The sequence below is a fragment of the Astatotilapia calliptera genome, chromosome 23 (assembly GCF_900246225.1).
Source record: "Astatotilapia calliptera chromosome 23, fAstCal1.2, whole genome shotgun sequence".
Lineage (NCBI taxonomy): Eukaryota > Metazoa > Chordata > Actinopteri > Cichliformes > Cichlidae > Astatotilapia > Astatotilapia calliptera.
Window position 1 is genome coordinate 9,676,266 of NC_039323.1, and position 19,506 is coordinate 9,695,771.

A 19,506-nucleotide genomic window follows, 5' to 3' on the forward strand; every position below is an offset into this window, starting at 1 on the left:
AGATTTCCTGAACTTTTTATTTTATCTGTTCAAGTTTGTTGGATATTCTTTATTTAACCAGTTCTTAGCCATTGCTTCCTCACTTGCAGGTTGTATTTTTAAGAAGTATTGATCTTGTTTTTTGAGTTCATTCGAGTGGCGATATAAAAAAGACTAAAATCAGGTTAACCTGTGCTGATTATTGAAATCATCAGTGTTGCCAAGAAGAACCCACAGGACAGTTCCAGAAAGCATGAAATTCGTCAGCAGACATGTTCTCTAACAGCAGACTCAGGTATTTCATGCTGTTTTATTCTTACAGTAATTAAAAATCCGAAAGAGTCACGTTTGTTAACAAAGACCCCAAATGCAGACACACGGTAAGCCACAATAAACCAATCAGGATGCAAGAGTGGACGACAGTATAACAAGGCGACGAGGACACACAAATTGAGGGTATAAATACAGGCAGAGGTATTCAGGGAAAGTAAAACTGAATACTACACTCAACAAAAATATAAACGCAACACCTTTGTTACCGCTCCCATTCCCCATGGGATGGACGTAGAGACCTAAAATTCATTCCAGATACACAATATAACCATCCCTCCCAAACAGTGGTCACAAATCAGTCCAAATGTGTGGTAGTGGGCACATCTGCTATATTGAGATAATCCATCCCACCTCACAGGTGTGCCACATCAGGATGCTGATCTGACATCATGAGTAGTGCACAGGTGTACCTCAGACTGCCCACAACAAAAGGCCACCCTGGAATGTGCAGTTTTTTTGCGCTATTGGGGGTCTGGGGACCCAGAACCGGTCAGTATCTGGTGTGACCACCATTTGCCTCATGCAGTGCAACACATCGTCGCATGGAGTCTATCAGATTGTCAATTGTGGCCTGTGGAATGTTGGTCCACTCCACTTCAATGGCTGTGCGAGGTTGTTGGATATTCGTGGGAACTGGTACACGCTGTCGTATACGCCGGTCAAGCACATCCCGAACATGCTCAATGGGTGACATGTCCGGTGAGTATGCTGGCCATGCAAGAACTGGGACATTCTCAGCTGCCATCTGCCCTGAACAATGTGAACCATGATTCATCCCTGAAGCGCACACCTCTCCAACGTGCCAGACGCCATCGAATGTGAGCATTTGCCCACACAAGTCTGTTATGGCGACGAGCTGGAGTCAGGTCAAGACCCCGATGAGGACGACGGGCATGCAGTTGAGCGTCCCTGAGACGGTTTCTGACAGTTTGTGCAGAAATTGTTTGGTTGTGCAAACCAATTGTTCCAGCAGCTGTCTGGGTGGCTGGTCTCAGACGATCTTGGAGGTGAACCTGCTGGATGTGGAGGTCCTGGGCTGGTGTGGTTACACGAGGTCTGCGGTTGTGAGGCCGGTTGGATGTGCTGCCATATTCTCTGAAACGCCTGTGGAGACGGCTTATGGTTGAGAAATGAACATTCAATGCACGGGCGACAGATCTGGTTGACATTCCTGCTGTCAGCATGCCAATTGCACGCTCCCTCATTGCTTGTGGCATCTGTGGCATTTTGCTGTGAGACAAAACTGCACATTCCAGGGTGGCCTTTTGTTGTGGGCAGTCTGAGGTACACCTGTGCACTACTCATGATGTCAGATCAGCATCCTGATGTGGCACACCTGTGAGGTGGGATGGATTATCTCAATATAGCAGATGTGCCCACTACCACACATTTGGACTGATTTGTGACCACTGTTTGGGAGGGATGGTTATATTGTGTATCTGGAATGAATTTTAGGTCTCTACGTCCATCCCATGGGGAATGGGAGCAGTAACAAAGGTGTTGCGTTTATATTTTTGTTGAGTGTAGATACATGTGAGGTTATGGTTAAATCAGCTGTAGAGAAATATTAGCCTTATCCTCCCTCGGGGATATTCTCCCTGACTGCACAGTTCAAAGAATAAAGTTTTAATTGTGCAGGAACTGTATTTGTGTGTTTGCATTCACATGGACCAGTTTAAAACGGTCCTGGCAACGCAGTGTGTCCCAGGACCTCACTCAGCCACAAAAACCAACGTGTGTGTGTTTCAGTGTTGCTGAGCAGCAGAATTTATCAGGAATGCTGCTGACCAACAGAAACACACACACAGAGTGAACACATGGAATTTGGAGTTATTTTACTTTGTTTTTTGTGAGTTTTTTTGGTTTTAAATCTTTCCTTAAAGTCAGGTTTGTAGTTGTCATTGTCTGAAAATTAGTGTTTAATCAGTTAGTTTAAGCGGTTCATCACAATAACAATAAAATACCAATTCAGACACTTGGGCTGCCACACACGTTCGACTAAATACAGTGAAACTGAAGAGACCGTCGGTCCATAAAGTCTGACCCCATCCTGCACATTCTTAAAGTGCATCTTTAAAAAAATAATTTCTGTTATTTGGCCTTAAATAACAGAAACCCAGAGTCACAGTTGCTGCTATATATTGTCCCTGATATTTGTGTGTGTGTGTGCAGCCCGCATGCACAGGGTCAAACTTCACTTGTGAACTAATCAGGGAATAACGGGGTGAAAACACAACCTGCTTCACTGTCAGCAGGTACTGTCTCCTGCAGTGGGCGACACTGAGCCTCATTCTGCAGGTTACTAAGACAACAGCAGGAGGCTGCAGAGCATGCAGACGCTGCTGAGTGAAATAAATCCCTCCGTTCTCCATCTGAGCTTGTTTTTATCTTCCTCAGAGTCTCAAACACAGCACTCTGCTGGTAAACCTCTGTGAAGTCACAGACCCACCAAGACAAACCCTCGATCTTCCACTCAGCTCCAGAAATGCTCAAAAGATCAAATAAAAACAGAAAAAGCAGCAACGTGTCAATCACTGTTCAACCCTGCCCTAAATCCTTCCTGCTTCCTGCTCCTCTCTGACCTTAATGGGAACATTATCTCCAAAACAAACATGTTTTATTTAGTCCTGAGACCATAAGCTCACCAGGAAAGAGTTCACTGAGCTCAAAGATCATCTGATGAGGAGACTCATTTCCTCACAGACTTCTATCCAATCAGAGCAGAGTCGTCACCCCCAGGACGTCAGACAGACCCACACTCTGTGTGTGAAACATGACGACCTGATGAATTTCAGACACAAACTGATGATCTGATAATGTTTCAATACTGATTTGTAGGAGCTGCTGCTCAGCAGATATGAACCTGGTTTTAACCCTGTTTCAAGAGCTTTCTTTATCAGACATTGCATCGCTGAAATCATGATCAGCTGTGAGGAGTCTGAAGAAAGAATGAGTTGAACTTCTCAGGTCAAGTGGCTTTATTGTCATTCCCACCATGTGCAGTGGTACAGTACACAGTGAAAGGAGACAACATTCTTCCAAGACCATGGTGCTACATATAACAGACACTCAACACAGGACTAGATAAAGTGCAAGTGAGCAAAAAAAAAAAAAAACTAAACAAAGACAGAAACTATACAGACACAGCAGTGCAATACAAAAGTGCAACAATGAAAGTGGGTTGTGCAAAAGCTAACTTGATGTATTAAGGGGTGCGTGTGTGTGTGTATGAGATTGTGCAAATAAGTGTTTGTGTAGCTGAGATATAGTCACAGTGAACTTTTTTCAAACTGCATTGTATATATTTGATTTTTTATTACTTAAATGGAATTTTTGTAATACTAAGGTTCCACTGTTGTAGTGGGACGTTAATCACTGGGACACTGCTAGGAAACATGTTGCATGTGTGGTGGGTTCCCAGCCAGAGTCGCATGGACTCCACACTGGTAAGGCACATTCTCTGTAGCTTGTCTCCCTGTACTAAATTATAAATTTAAGTTTGGTTTATTTTGCTTTACTAAGTATTAGTTCTTAGGGCTAAAAGTCCCCAAAGTACCAAAGTGATGGAAACTGCCTTTTATCATTATACCACCTATTTATGTGTTTTTCACTTGTGCTAAACAGAGAGGTCTGCTGCTGCATTTTGCCTTTTAGATATATGTAAATAGCTTTTCCCTCCAAGCAGTCCGGCTCCCGAGGACCACACTGCCCTCCTCCACACTGGACTCTCTTCTCCACACACTTCTTGGACTACATAACACTGTCCTCTCACTCCCGATACTTGCACTCTGCTGTATTGCACTGTTTGACTCTGTCTGTGTACTATTGTACTAATTTATTCTTGTTCTTTTCTGTTCTTATTCTATTTCTATTCAAGTACAACACTGTTGTACTTATTATTAGTTCATCTTATTCCTGTATAGTTGTGTATATATATGTATATTTTATTTTTTTCCAGTTTATTTTTACAGTTTGCACCTTTAATCTAGGAGGACGCTATTTTGTGCCACTGTGTACTTGAGTTTATATTGTTGGGTTGACAATAAAACTCTGCTTGACTTGACTTAAATGTTAGTCATGTACAGATTTTGTTTTATGTGTATAATGAGTTTGTCATATAAGGCTGCACGTTAAATAGTATTTTCAGTTGTGTTGGGAAAATTTACTTTTGTATGAATATGTGTTTTGTAATTGATCCATCTTAGTGGGGATTTAAATATTATAAGTGATTATCAGTAGTTTATTTTGAAGTATACTTTGCTTCATATTTGTCTCAGTTTTACCCCGCTATTACACTTGATTTTGAAGTGGCTGTTGAGAGAAACCATTGTTTTGATATTTTTATGTTTTTTAAATATTGTGGGCCAAAGTTGCATGGACTCCACATTGGGATTAAGAAACACCTGCTGCTGTGAAAATGCTTAGAAAATAAAGCCAGTTTTGCAACCAGTCCCTGTTTGTCATCATAAAACAGTCTACCATTTGAAATCTGCTACACTTGGCAATGACGTGTATGAGGGTGTGTGTGGCAGTCCGATCGCTGAGCTGTGAGAGTTGGATCCTCTTGGCGAGCGTCGCTGACTCAGCGGGTGGATCAAAAAACAGCTGATGGGATTGTGAGTGCTGTTTGATGGAGCCCAGTGTGAGTGAATCCTCTGAGGTTATGTCAGACTTTCAATGCAGCACGCTTCAAAAGATTTCCACAGAGACGAAGATCAGCGAATGCTTTTCAAACTTTCAGAGGTCAAAGAAGCAATCAACAATTAAAACGGTTTAATTTTATTCAATAAAGACGACAGCAGCTTCGAGTTCTCATCTGTTTCCTGTAAAGATCATTGGTTTGAGCAGTGCTGGATTAAAACCTCTGATCACACAGAGCCATGCACGAGTCTGCAGGATAAGACCTCATTCAAGGACAGGTGAACAGACCTGTCAGGTATAAGACTCCAAACATGCATTTCTGTATTAAACCTTCATGTAGCTGTTTATCAGATTTATAGTGTACACATTAATTAATGTTATAGTTTGCACAATCTTTTACTCTGCCCATTTTTATTGTCTTTGTTTGTTTTCACTGCTGTATATGTAACATTTTACACAGTTTTCAGTGCCCGTGGCACTTTAACTGTGTTTATTTATTGTAGACTGGACCGTCTTCATCCTACTGCTCGAACACATGCTCATTTCCCTTGAGGGATAGAGAGGTACTTGTTGGTCCATATAGAAGGTGGAGGTGAAGAATTTAGGCTGCGGCACAAAAGCAGACTAGTTTCTGCTCATTTTATTTCTTCTTTTAAAAACTCAGACAGCTTCTAATAAATATAATAATACATTCACAGAAAGGAGGGGGAGGAGCTACAAACATCCTGGCACAGCGAAGGCGGAGGCTAACACTGAGGCTATGCTAACACTGAGACATGTAAGTACAGACGTGCAGAGTAAAAAAGTAAAAAGGCTTCAAGAAAATAGAAAAAGTAAAGAGAGGCTTTATACACCTGAAGGAAAAAACAGGAAGTGATGTTGGGAGGGCTGTGAGCAATGGGAGGAGTTTTCAGTCCTTTTTATTTTTGTATTTGCGTGCTACGTTTCAAGGCGGCACCCCCCCCACAGGTCACCAGGTCACATGATGCTACAGCACTTACACGGCTTCTTCTCCTTCTCCTTCCCTGCCGTCTCCCCATTGCTTGCCACTGGTATCGCCATTGGAGGTTTAGTGGAGGTTGGTGGGGCCTTGGAGGTGGGCAGAGGTGGATCCGCCTCCTTTTCTCCCCCTGATGTCTTCCCGTTTGGGTCATCAATGTGCACCAGCTCGGCCTTCACCGTACCCTGCAGCCCCAGCACCTTCTTGGTCTCATCTTCATCCTCTACGCTCTGGTATCCCATGAACACCATGGTAACCGGGTTCTCAGTGCTCGCCTCAGCCACGCTCGGCTCACCACCCACTTCGGCCTCTAGCCCTGTGATCTCCACTGGAACCTGAGGTAGCGGCGACTTGGACCGCATCAGCTCCAACTCCTCCCGAACCTCTGCTGTCGGGAGGGATGTCACAGTGGTGACAGTCTGTGACATCATCGACGCCTCATCAGCTTTGTGGATGAGCTCTTCAACCTCAGAGGAGCTGAGCAGGTGGATATCCTCACCATTCAGCTCATGGACCACTGGGAGACAGGAAGACACAGGTGAGGGTCAGAGTGCGACACCTGAATGCTCTCCAGCTGAAGGACCAATAAAGACTCACTGAGTGATGTCACAGAGTACACCTGTGCATCAGCTTCCTTCAGCTGGAGCTGAAAGTGATGAGGTGTGACCACCTGACTGTCAGGTGAGTGTTGATCATGCAGGCAGGCTGAGGCCGCTGTGGCTTTAGGAGAAGGAAAACTGCTGCTGTGAAAACCTGCAAACCTCCAGCAGGAGGCGCTGCAACAACCAGACACATGGATCTGCTCCTCACACTGTGCTATAAAATGTCCACTGCAGGAACTCAGCAGGAATGACCCTCAGATCTGAAACTCTCAGGATACAACAGCCTGTCACAGGTGTGTAACGCAGGTGTCTAATGCTATGAAAATACCTGGTGGAACATCTGGCAGGTAATGAGTGGAGTTCAGAGGTCCTCCCAGATATGCTGAGAGTTTCTGAAGTGAAGATGTGGAGGTGTTCAGCAAAGACTGTGAGGGCAAATAGTTCAATAATTTAAGAAAAAAAGAATGAGTGATTCATCATCTACAGTCCATGAGCTTGTGAAGAGATTCAGATAAATGCGCGCACAGCAGAGCTTAAATCAGCCCTTTGAGAGTCAGTTATTGCATCAGCAGGTCCCTTCTCTTAAAGCCGGCTTTGTTTTTATTTTTTTTTTCTTGTTTACTTGCTAACATCACCTTTCTGCTCATCTTCATAAACTTTGACCCCTTGGTCAGAGAGGTCAACAGGAAGTTTGGTGTTACTGGACAGAACCCTGGTTTCCCCCGTCACTCTGTCCCGCTCTACTTTAATCTCCACCGAGTACATCGCTGGATTGGGAGGGGTTAGAAGGGATCACAGGGTCAGAGGGGGTCAACACAACAGACACAATGAGCTGCTGCGGATCTAAAGATAAAGGCAGCAGGCAGAAGGTTAGATCACAGAAGAGAAGAGTCAGGACAGAGAAAGCAGCAGGTCATAAACAAGCACCCCAGGTGAGGGTAACCTTCCAATAGCAAAGGTACAGCTCTATTAGTGTGACATGACATAACCATGCAGAACAAAGAAGGGTCTGATGACCAGAAGGAATATGTGAGGCTCTGCTCGCATCATCCAGACTGACTTTGGTACAGTGTGTATATCCTCTCCTGCTGCCTCAAATAACTGAACTACCAAAACATTTCAGCTGCAAACAACCACAACTCAGATAAGTCCCAAGGATCAGATACATTAAATGGACACCAGCACCCACACATTACCCTGAGAGGAGCTGCTCAGCCATGAAGCTCCTGGTGCACAGTGTCTGCTGATGTTAATGCCAGGGATGGATGGATGAATGAATGGATGAATAGATGGATAAATGGGAGAATAGATGGATGAATGGATGATGGATGGATGGATGGATGGATGGATGGATGGATGGATGGATGGATGGATGGATGGATGGAAGGACGGATGGATGGATTGATTGATGAATGGATAAACAGATGGATAAATGGGAGAATAGATGGATGAATGGATGGATGGATGGATGGGAGAATAGACTAATGGATGGACGGACGGACGGACGGATGGATGGATTGATAAATGGGAGAACAGATCGTTAGGCGGATGGTAGAATTCTCCTGAACGGACTTTTGTAACAGTAGCGTCCTGTTAGCACCACATTGGAATTGCTGAGCTTTTCAAACTCTGTCTCTCATACAGATAAAGGCAGGTCACAGGTGCTGGATTAATACACCCGTGGCACTGATTCACAGATTAACAGGTGTAACTCAGGACTTTTGTCCATAAGTGTACATGGGAGACGTTTTCCATCAGATGTTGAGGGACACTGTGAGGAGGTGGAGGAAGAGGGCCTTGGATGCAGCTCAGGTTATTGCAAGAGTTTATTCCTGAAACTTGAAATCTGTGACCAGAAGCAGAGTTGCTGACGTTCGTACGGTCAGAGTCTGCCTCCTCTGTTGCTGCGTTGTTTGAGTACATGTGCATCACTCTGATTTTCTCTCTGCATGTTGAGTGAGGCTGCATGTATTTATTAAAGTCAAGGGAAAGAATGTGAAAGCTCTACTGATGTTTCTAATCTAACATGCTTCGAGCTTCACTTAACATGTGCATGTTGACAGTTGCTGTGAGGACTCGACCTTCAGGATGGACTGAGTGCTGACACAGCGGTCACACTCTGGCTCCGACATCGTCTTTTTCCAAATGCCTTCACATCTCCCGTGGAAACCCCTGCAGTCATGCCAGGGGTAGATTCAGACCTGCTTCTGTTCAGCCTTAAATACCAGCAAAGTGTCAGGAAACTCCCACAGCTTCATACATTCATTTAGCCCATGATTCATTTCAATAGCCTCCCACAGATCCTACACTATGAGGGAAACAACACAATAACACACACACACACCCATCACACCAGCCAACACACAAATTCACTGTTAACGTGACCCTAAAACGGACTTACAGATAGAAACAGGAAGGCAGCTGTTAGAGACACATTAAGGTCGATGTCCCCTCTCCTCCCACGTGTCTACACTCTATGACCTCTGACCTTACACATTTGCAGGGTGAATGATAACAGACTCATTAAAATCACTGAAAGCTGCGATTAATCATATTTTACTGATTCTTCGAACCTCATCACGGAGAACCAAACGCAAACTCTTAAAGTCAGGAAACAACATGGCTGATCTCATCTGTACTTTATTCTTTTACTGGCTTTATTAGACAGTGCATCAAAGACAGACAGGAAAGCAGGGGAAGACCTGCGTCAACCCTCCGGCTGCTCTCAGCCATAGGGCCTATGGCCATCTCCTTCTCCCAGTGAGCTAATCTTTAGCCATGGAAATATTCTGGATCTATTTCCTGACTTGGTGACTTCCAGGTGAGCTTCATGTCCCACCTGAGGAAAACTAGCTCAGTTCACCAGTTTAAGACGACCCCCGTCAGGTCGGTGCAGAGTGGGTGTGGTCACTTCTGACTCACCTTTCTTCATCTCCTCGGTCGCCTCTCTGGGTTTGTTCAGTCGAGGACTTTTGTTAACTTTGAACTCTGCAGGGGCTTGTGGGTAAAAATGGGCCAGGCACAAAGACAGAGCAGAGAAAGAACTAACAGTGAGGTTATCACAACAACTTACCGTAATGTAACTGTAATCTGATTACTGAGATCTGATTACAGTTATAGCACAGTCTCACCTTGGATCACCTGAGTTGCCAGTGGAGCCCTGTCCTGCTGATGCCTTTCGCGATCTTTGACCTCTACAGCTGATCAGAGACAAACGTGAGACAAAGGCTTCACGAATAAAAACAGACAGAGAAATTTAGAAATTTACCTGAAGCTGGTCTTGATGACACCTGGAGGCACAAACAGAGAAAGGAAGTTTATCTTCACAATAAGAGTCTTAACAGGAATCCTCCATCAATAAGTAGAAGGAAACGGGAAACAGAAACATGAAAAAACCTCCAAAGTAAGCCAGTCCTGCCAGTGAACCCCCCTCCCAACATCCTCACCCATGTAATCCAACCTAATTTGTTTCAAATGATCTATTAACCCTATGAGGACAGCAGAAAAGCTGATTTTAGAAAGGAAAAAAGTGATATTAGAAAACGTTTGTGTGTGCGTGCGTGCATGTACACTCACTTTAATGTTAGTTATGGTCTGACAGACAGATCCAGTCTCAAGGCCGACAAGTTCCTGCTGCAGCCTACAGCACACACACACACACACACACACACACACACACACACACACACACACACACAGTTGATGGTTTTAATCCCACAGTGAATAAGGCCACCTTTCCTGGATGTTCGGGCTCGGCGGCTCAGACCTGTCGATGGTCTCCTCCAGGCTCCGGGTCCGGGCCTCGTCCTGCTCCAGCTGTCTACAGACTTCGTTCTGCTCGGGTCCAGCAGATGCTCCCTCCAGGAGCCAGCGGTCCCTCAGAGCCTTTGACTGAAACACAGGTCACATAGATGACAGCTTCCTTCTAACACGTGAGGAGGCACGTATCAAATTCATATTTGTTCATGAAAGTTTATGAAAAGAAGAGCTGCAGAAACATGTGCTTAAAGTTCACTCGTGATCTGCTCACTATGAAGCCCACCACCGAAGCCGTCGTCATTCCTTCATCATTTCTTTATAAAGGAGGCAGGTTGAAGGTGTGCAGGTGAGTCCAGCTGTTCGATTGGAAGCTGTGAGTGAGACAGGAAGTCCTCTGACTGCAAACAGCTGACAGATCATCAGGAGAGGACAGACTGGCACTCTGATCCACTCAGAAAACAATTAACATAAAGCCCTGAAAGTCCACAGGAGACACCTGGGGATCCTGTCCTTCATCAAAGCTTCCAGCTAAGTGAGGAAGACTCTCCAGCAGGAAGATGTGTTATCATCCACAGAGCATGAAGAGAATAATCAAAGCAGATCAGAGGGTTCAAAGCATCTGTCAGCCTCGGGAATAGAAAGCTTCAACCTTAAAAAGTGTCAGAAAGGCTGAGCAGCTCCAGACTAAACAAATCAGCCAGCAAGATGAAGATCAGAGCAGCACGAGGAAGGAAACCTGGACATCAGACTTCACAGTCTGCAAAAAAATCCCCATGCACGGTTAAAACTAAACCAGCGGGTTCATCAGAGCTTTTTACATATATAACCTGAACTCTGGTCTCATTCTGAGCGTCTCATTAAACCCTTGCAGCTGACAGCAGCAGACACTCAGCTGCACGGCTCTGAGTGGGATTCGTCCTCGCCGGGTCGTCTTTCAAACTCTCAACGATTTTAATCAGCACCTTAAAAAGCTGCTCGTTTCACACACATGCTGGCAGAAAAAAAATCTTTATCCATTTATTGTTTTGACGTTTCGGCTACACAACACTACAAATTGGAGAGCATCAGCATCATGTCCTCAAAGGAGAAAACAGTGAAAATGGAATAAAATCATTTTAGTATCTAATGATTGAAAGCAGGCGTGCACAGACAGCAATGGGTGCTCATGGACCAACGTCCATCAGGAGGACGTCTGAGTGTCCCTTTAATAAACGCGTGAAGCCTGAATGGATCCTTTTAGTTGAATAAAATTATCTGGATGAGCTCGGGCTCTCTGAACTCGCGGCCTCCTCCTCATCGGGAAAACAGCTGCTATTTCACATGGCCCTGGCAGTCCTGTCCTACCTGCGTGCTGTTTGGCTGATCTCAGATATTTTTACCTTGCAGCTGTTCTCAGTTTGTGCCTCTTGAATCTCTGAATACCTGGAAGACTCGACACACAGTGAGCCAGCAGGAGTAGGAGCCAGAGAGAGTTACTCTTTATTTTTTCTGGTGAAAGACAAACTGATAAGAGTCATTAATGAAATATGATCTCATATCAAAGATCAATAATAGATGAGAGAATTTACTGGCAGAAATAAATTTTCCACAGCACTTCAGTCTGGAATATACAACATCTGAACGACAGGTTTCTGTCGTTGTTCTGAGAACACAACAGAGAGCCGCCTATCAGAATAAAACAGGAAATGACCACTGACCATCTGAAAGAAGGACATGAATAAAAACATCAGTGTGAAAGAGCTGGACTCCACAGAGCATTCAGGTTTTGGTTTCGTTTATTTAGTGCACAAAAATGTTTCTTTGTGGTTTGGCATCAATGTCAGCTTTGTAGCCAACTCCACACCGACTCGTCTCAGGTCCCGGCGTGGGACCTGAGGGAGGGAGGGAAACCTCGTTAACACAATCATCTCCACCTGCCCATCAGACTTCATGGCACAGCCCCTTGAGTGCACTGCAACACCCCTGCACTGCAGCGGAGCCAGAGACCACGCCCCTGCCATAATCAGGCCTGGATCAGACCCAGATCAAACCTGGATCAGGCCTGGATCCGATCTGGATCTGGTTGAGTCATATCTGGATCACACCTTGATCAGACCTGGATCTCTGCAGCAGTCTGTTTACGTGCCTGAACAGACTCAGAGCTCAGAGACATGAGGTCTCAGTCTGACTCGTGTTTCTGCGTCTTCACGCCTCCTAGCGGCGCGATTTAGAACGGTACGAAGGCTTCAGCATCTTGCTCACCTCTGAGTGCACCCGACCTTTAAACAGAAAACAGGAAACAGGAAGTGGTGGGCTCACCTTCAGGTGCTGTAGCGCCCTCCTGTCGTCCTCCAACTGACGCTTCTTGTTCTCGATCTCCGTCTGCCACTTCCTTTTCTCCTGCAGCATTATGGAAAACAGAACCAGCTGCTGATTGGGATCAATAATCCAATCACACTTCTGCTCTGAAGTAATCCACTGAGGTAATCTGATTACTGACTGCACTCTCTTAGTGTGGGCTTTTATTTTGAAATAAAATAAAAGTGTGTTTGTTTAGATAAAGTTTAAAATTCAGAGTCAACATTGATAACTTCGAGCAATAAAACTTACTGGGGGGGTGGGGTCTCACACACACATCTGAATCATTGATACTAGGTGTGTGAGATGCTGCATTCACTGACTGTAAGTAAACTCACCACAATGAGCTGCAGTCGATCCTGCTGATAGAGAACCTCGCTCACCCTGAGGGAGAGACAGACAGACAGGTTAATGATGTCACTGTGACATCACTGAATCGTACGTTTCCTTGTTCCGCTTAATACACAGATGCTCGATGCACAGCTCTGTTTACACTTTAACCTCACACACTCATTCATACACTGACTAGCTATCTCACACATACACACGCACACACTCTCTCTCTCTCTCTCTCTCTCAAACACACACACACACACACTCCAGCAGAGTTTTGAAGCGATCAGCTAACAAGTGCTCAACAGCGGTGAGTCATCAGTTATTTGCTGTAAAGATGGCTGCCCTTTATTCAGTTTGCTTGAGCTGAAGGCAGTGCGAGGCCTCAGGCGGTCTGTGCTGGCGGAGCTGCTGCTGGTTGGTGTAGCACTCAGGAAACCAGAGTTCACCAAACAAGGAGCAGCCAGACGCAGATGCGGCGTTGGTCCCGCCCTGATTCCTCCCTGAGTCTAATGGGAGCATCGCACCCAAAGTAGACTTCATGTTTTATTCAGTGAGACTTCAACTGGAGGCTGAGACCATGAACTCATCGGGACAGAGGTCACTGGGTTCAGAGGTCAGCTCGATCCACCTCTCCTCTCTGGAGGACACACAGTATGCTTTACACTTTAAACTTTTCCTCTCAGACACCTCAAACAAAGCTTCACTTTATGGTCTCCATGGAGACCACAGTCCACTGCAAGGACCGACAACACCAGCAGCTAGAACCCGGCCCACTGGGAAGCAGTTCAGACACAGCGCCCTGACGAGGAGGAGGTACTTTAAAGGCTCAAACTGAAGCTCAGGCTCTTTCTGTGTTTTTGTCCATGCCTGCTCAGCAGCAGTGAGATGTATTATAGAGAGGGGCATGGCAGGTAATGGGACAGGAGCTCAGACTGATGATTGGATGATATTAATTATTGATCAGTTTGTGATCCGTCTGAGAGGAAAGGGTTCCGGTCAGTCAGCAGGTGTGTGACTTTTAATTGAAACGCCGCATTAGAGGCAGACAGGAAGTCCATGCACTGCAGTGATGAAGTACTTGCAGTAAAAACAGAAGAGTACAAATACTCAGTTACATGTTAGAGTAAAAGTACTCTCAGCTTAGCCTTATAAAGTAAAGATAAGCGATAAGATCAGATAAACCTTTATTAGTCCCACATTTGGCACTAACACGTGGTTCTGCTCTGGGCTGTGTCCTTGTCCAGACACCACATCCTACTACTGCCTCTGAGCCTCCACCAGGCTGCAGCAGCTCCATCAATCCCACAGGCACACCAAACAAGCACACAGGAAGTGCACTTCAAAATAAAACAGCTGCTGGGATGAAACTCAACCAGCTCCCAGATTCTGATTGGCAGTCTTTTCTGAAGTCTGGGTTTATAAGTGGCTGTGAGGAAGGCAGGAGGAAATAATGAAGAAGTCACAAAGAAAACAGATTTCTGCAGAACATGATGGAAAATAATACAGATAAAAAAATTCCCAAAACACAAAGTGGTAAGAAACCAATGATTTATCTGCAGCTTCCTGTTTACCTGCATCAGTTAAATCTGATTATCTGATGAACCTCAAACATGACGTACAGAAACATCAGAACTCATCTCAGCACCATCTGACACCTGGATCTGCTCCCAGGTGTGACTCTTCCTGTGGAAATCATCCATTGGGTGCGTCTCTGCAGGTGTATGGTAACTCCATAGTGAGTGAGACTTTGTGCAGGTGTGTCAGAGCAAGTTTTATGTTGACGTTTCTGAAAATTCACACTTTGTGGTAATTCTTGTAATTCTGTAAGTGACATCGTGACATCATTAAAGAGCCTGCCTTGCTGAATTTAGAAAACTGAACCAATCGGACTGGGGCTTAAACCTTATATTGTGAAGAACCCCGCCGGAAGTCACCCTCTCCTCACACGTCCAACTTGACGGAAGTGACTGAGCTCAAATGAGGAACACAGAAACTGATCAATATGCAATCATAGACGCTCGTGCTGCTTATTGATCAGAGCTGGTGCTGCTTCCGCAGGGGAAAGTAGAGCACAGAGAGGTTTGATCACTCCGCGGGTCCGCACGCCCTTTAACCCATCACCTGCCGCTGCGGTGACTCGGACACCCCCACCACACCCCCCAAAGTCTCCGGTTTGGTGCAGTTAGCCCCCCACCCATCCACCCCTCGGTCCTGACTCAGCGCCCTGATGCCGCACAATGACGACACGAGTCTCAGATACGTCACAAACACAGAAAAACAACCAGAAGAAGAAAAGAGAAGAAGGGAAAGAAAGAAGAGAGAGATGAAATAAAGTGTACTCACTCCTCCATGTCCGACGGCAGATCAGTCCGCAGCAAAATCAAACATCTGATCCACATCCGAGAGAGCAAACAAACCCGCCCACCGGGGAGGACGGAGGACAGGAGGGAGGGGGAGGAAAGGAGAGGAGGGTAGGAAAGGAGAAAAGGGTAGGAGAAGTTTTGAATGTTGAACCTTTTTTGGTCAGATTTTGACGTCACAGTTGAAAGTGTGCTTGCAGATTCATAATCAAGAGATGAGAGTGAGGAAGACTTTTACTTTGAAATCAGTCCGACATGCAAAAACGCTGTTATTGAATCCCAAAAGGTTGATTCTGTTCATCTGGACGTTTTCAGTGGGAGAAACGTTTCGTCATCATCCAGGTGACTTATGCAGTCTCAGCTTACAGCAGGTCTCCAACCTTATAAACGGTTCCTCTGCACAATGACTGAAACTAGCCAGACAGAATCAGCCTTTTGGGATTTACTTACCTGGATGACTGAGCATGCATCAAGGGGCTGTTATTGATCAATTGACTAATGGATGGAGGATCGATTTTAAGAACTGTGAGGTGGACGGGATAAAGATGTGGAGCTCCTGGTCTCCATGATGACTTATTATTTTTATTACTGCAGCTGTCACGGGGACAGACTGGGACGTCAGACTCGGTAACAAAGCCTTCTGCTTCACACGAGTACTTCCTTCTGCACTCTCCATGTTTGCTCCTCGTCCTTCATATCATTTATCGTACATGTGAATCTATTTTTCATGAGCTTAAGTTTCATGAAGCTTCCTGCAAGTCATTCACATCATGAAAGTGATAAACACACGAATGAATCCAGAATTATCATCCAGTACCAGTAAGTACTCATACTTTAGTTACTCTCAGTGTAGTTGGAGTGCTTTTTAAACTCAGTGTTTCAGTGAAGCGCCAGGATGAGGCGCTTCATTTTGAATATAATGTCATATTTATGTCGACACTCCAGATATTTGGCAATGAACATGTTAAAGTTTTGTTTTTGGTACAGTTTAAAGACAGACATTTATCCCGAGGACAGTTTGTCTCATTTTCTTTTCATTTAATTAACACGGAAGGTGAAGCAATAATCCTGCAGCAACACCTAGTGGTGGTTGGAAAGAATTTTTTTTAATGGTCGACTTCCTGCAGACCATGCTTCTTACTGTACCATAGCTGGACTGGCCATCGGGCATACCGGGCATTTGCCCGGTGGGCCGCTGGCAATTTTTTGTTTTTATGGGCCGATGGATATTTTTTTATTTATTTTTTTTAATTTTTAATTTTTAGGAAGGGTATATATAATGAAAGGTGTTGGATTGGCCAATTGGTCATGATCGACTCTGGGCTGGACCAATTACAGCCGAAGAGGCTGGATGCACCCTCCCCCTTGTTTAGCAATCACGTGATTTTCGCGCATTGCATGCCGGGAACTCGTGGCAAAACAATCCAAGTACCGCATCAAATGCAAGCATTTGCAGCACCGCAAAACGTTCATTCTCCGGTTCCAATACCTTCTTTTTTTTTCTTTGCCGCACAAAAAACTAATGTACAAAACAAAAGGAGAACAATGCCGGTCCGTACAAAGACAGACTCGACGAAAAGACAAAGAAAAGATACGAGGAAAAAATCAAAGGAGTGAAAGGGTCAGACCCTTACGAGCACACAGAGTGGACAAAAGACGTCAGTGTGCTGCCAACTTTCACCACGCTCAGATTTATAATTACACGGTTCTTGGAGTGAGTGCACACACTCATGAAGTTTAGTAACTTCAGGTCACTGCAACAAGCCCAGGTACAGTTTACCGACGGATGGGTGCAGGACCTTGAAATGCACCGTGTAGGACGAAAGACTATTGTATGTATCATAAGTTTACCAGTCTCACAAATCGTCTTCATAAATACACATTCATTAACAGTTTATTAATAGGACCTTTGAGCTCAACGGTAATTAATTAGTAGTGGAAATAATTTCTGGTAGTGTAACAGTGTTTGTGGTATTATTCCACTTGCCACAAATATCAGTGTAATGGGGAAACAGCGCCCCCCCCCCCCCCCCCCCGCTCTCAGTGTGGCTGGTTAGGTGAGGCTGGCTGCAGTAATCGCTGCCAGTCTGCCGTAGCCATACGAGAGGTGAGTTGTATTGTTCCGCACACAATATAGCTAAGTAGTACAGACACATAAAACATGTTTGATTAGCTGACGAGCACCGAGTGTAATAAGTGCTTAGTGGACACATGTCCAACACCAGTTTTATGTACTTTTCATTTGTTTATTACAGTTTTTTACAGACGCTAGGACACATTTCTCAATACTTAGGTCACGTTTGCAAAACTCCTCACACAGTGAGCACAACAGAAGTCTATGTGGGCTAAACTGAGGACCAGTTATCATTGTTTTGGCACAAAATGCATTCAATGACTACATCTCTCAAATTACATGAATCATCTTCTCACTCAGACACAACAACTGCCAAAAACCTTTGTACGGACAGGACATTTTGCATGTGCTTACATACTGTTTTCAAAACTGTTAAACTCATGGTCAAAACAATAACACAATGCAAAACTTGAAAAGACAGCAAAATCCAACGGCAATATTTTATTGAAACATATTTTAAATCTAACAATGCAGTTTAACCAGCCACAGCTGATTCTCATTGTGGATGAACATCTACACAGTTGTTACTCCTTCAATTTTTCAACTCCTTCAATTCTGGCATGCCAGAAGATTCTTTCCTAGGTGTGTTGCCCAAGATGACATAAGAAGTGATGTGGATGAGAACCTGTGGCCAAATGGAGAAGACCGAGTAGATTAGCATTACTATTGTATGTGTATCAGTGGATGGTGTGTATACGAATTCTTGTATTTTGGGATTACTTAGTGCAAAAAAATAAAAATACATAAACATAAATACATGATGTCTGATTCATTCCAGTAACATATATTGAAATTATAAACAGAGATGTGTCCTTGTTTTACACAGGAAAACACTGTGTAATGCTACATGTTGTTAGTGTTTTTTAGGTCATTGTTTTGTGGGTGACAAAGTGTGTTTGTCGGCTGTCAACCTTTGCTAGTGTTCTGGAGGAATGTTTTTATTTGAGACCTGAATGAAGTGTTTTGGTAGTTGTAGTGCATTTTGAATGTGGAATGAACTGCTTTGCCAAGCTGAGGGTCAGTTAGGAGAATTGTGTGAAGAGTTTTGCAAAAGTGACCTAAGTATTGAGAAATGTGTCCTAGCGTCTGTAAAAAACTGTAATGTGTGAAACTGTATGCTAAAGCGGAATGCTAATGAGATGTTCTGCCGTAGTGTGCTGTGCGGAGTGGTGTGTGGCGAGCCTGTGCACTGATAATACACCGTTGTTTCCATTCAGGAAATAATTACAGGACAGTGTGGGCAGTGAATTGCCAGAACTACTTCTGTAATTTTACACATTTATCGTGTCATAAATGTCTGGCCACATTAGGATCAACGTAGCTTGTACGTGGCCCATGAGTTACAATGAATTTGATGTCCTTGTATTAAAGCCTCTGTGAGTGATCACTCTGCTGTTGTTAGAGCAGGTGAAGGCATCTGAGGGTCATCCTGCCATCTTTTCATCCCGACTTGACTATTTTAGCCATATTTGCTCAGGTCAATCACTCACTACACAGATTTTAAACTTGTATTGTGTAAGTCTGCAGGGCATGTGCCTCCCTACCTCACCTCTTTATTATTTTCTCTGCTCTGCAGCACTTTTATCAAGCAGCTGTTTTTAAATGTGCTGTGAATTAATCTGACTTGAAATCAGCCTGTGTGTTGGGGTTGATCAGTTTGTGAGGACACAAATCACACTGCACGAGTGCTTTAAAGACCTGGATCACCTCTCATTTCTACAAAAGAGGATTAGGAATGCTAAAAAAAAAAAAAAAAACTTTTTCACCATTCTTAAATAATAAAATAAGAAATACAAAAGCCCCCCGCCCACCTTTTTCCAGTGGTCTCAGATAAAACTAAGCTTATCATATTTGGCCCTACAAATCTTAGAAATATGATGCCTGTGAGGACTCCTGGAGCTGTCAGATAGGTCTTTCTATGCGCATATTAAACAAATATGCAGGACTGGTTTCTTTCTTTCTAACAACTTCCTGTTTTTGCACTCGCTGCCTCTCCTCCATCCTCACTGATGCATCTTTAAATTT

At 44.4% G+C, this 19,506-nt stretch overlaps 1 protein-coding gene across 2 annotated transcripts; it reads right to left on the reverse strand.

The window, feature by feature from the left end:
- Positions 1-5,070: 5,070 nt before the first annotated feature.
- Positions 5,071-16,518, reverse strand: palm1a (paralemmin 1a). 2 transcript variants are annotated; one of them, XM_026159571.1, is made up of 11 exons: positions 15,798-16,518; positions 15,331-15,375; positions 12,990-13,035; positions 12,613-12,693; positions 10,322-10,446; positions 10,132-10,195; positions 9,824-9,845; positions 9,687-9,755; positions 9,478-9,552; positions 7,191-7,322; positions 5,071-6,470 (listed from the first exon to the last, which is right to left on the reverse strand). In XM_026159571.1, the coding sequence occupies exons 1-11, from the start codon at positions 15,815-15,817 to the stop codon at positions 5,932-5,934; spliced, it is 1,218 nt and encodes a 405-aa protein (XP_026015356.1). In that variant the 5' UTR covers positions 15,818-16,518; the 3' UTR covers positions 5,071-5,931. The 2 variants fall into 2 exon arrangements, with proteins under 2 accessions (XP_026015356.1, XP_026015357.1); XM_026159572.1 differs by lacking the exon at positions 7,191-7,322.
- Between the last annotated feature and the right edge of the window lie 2,988 nt (positions 16,519-19,506).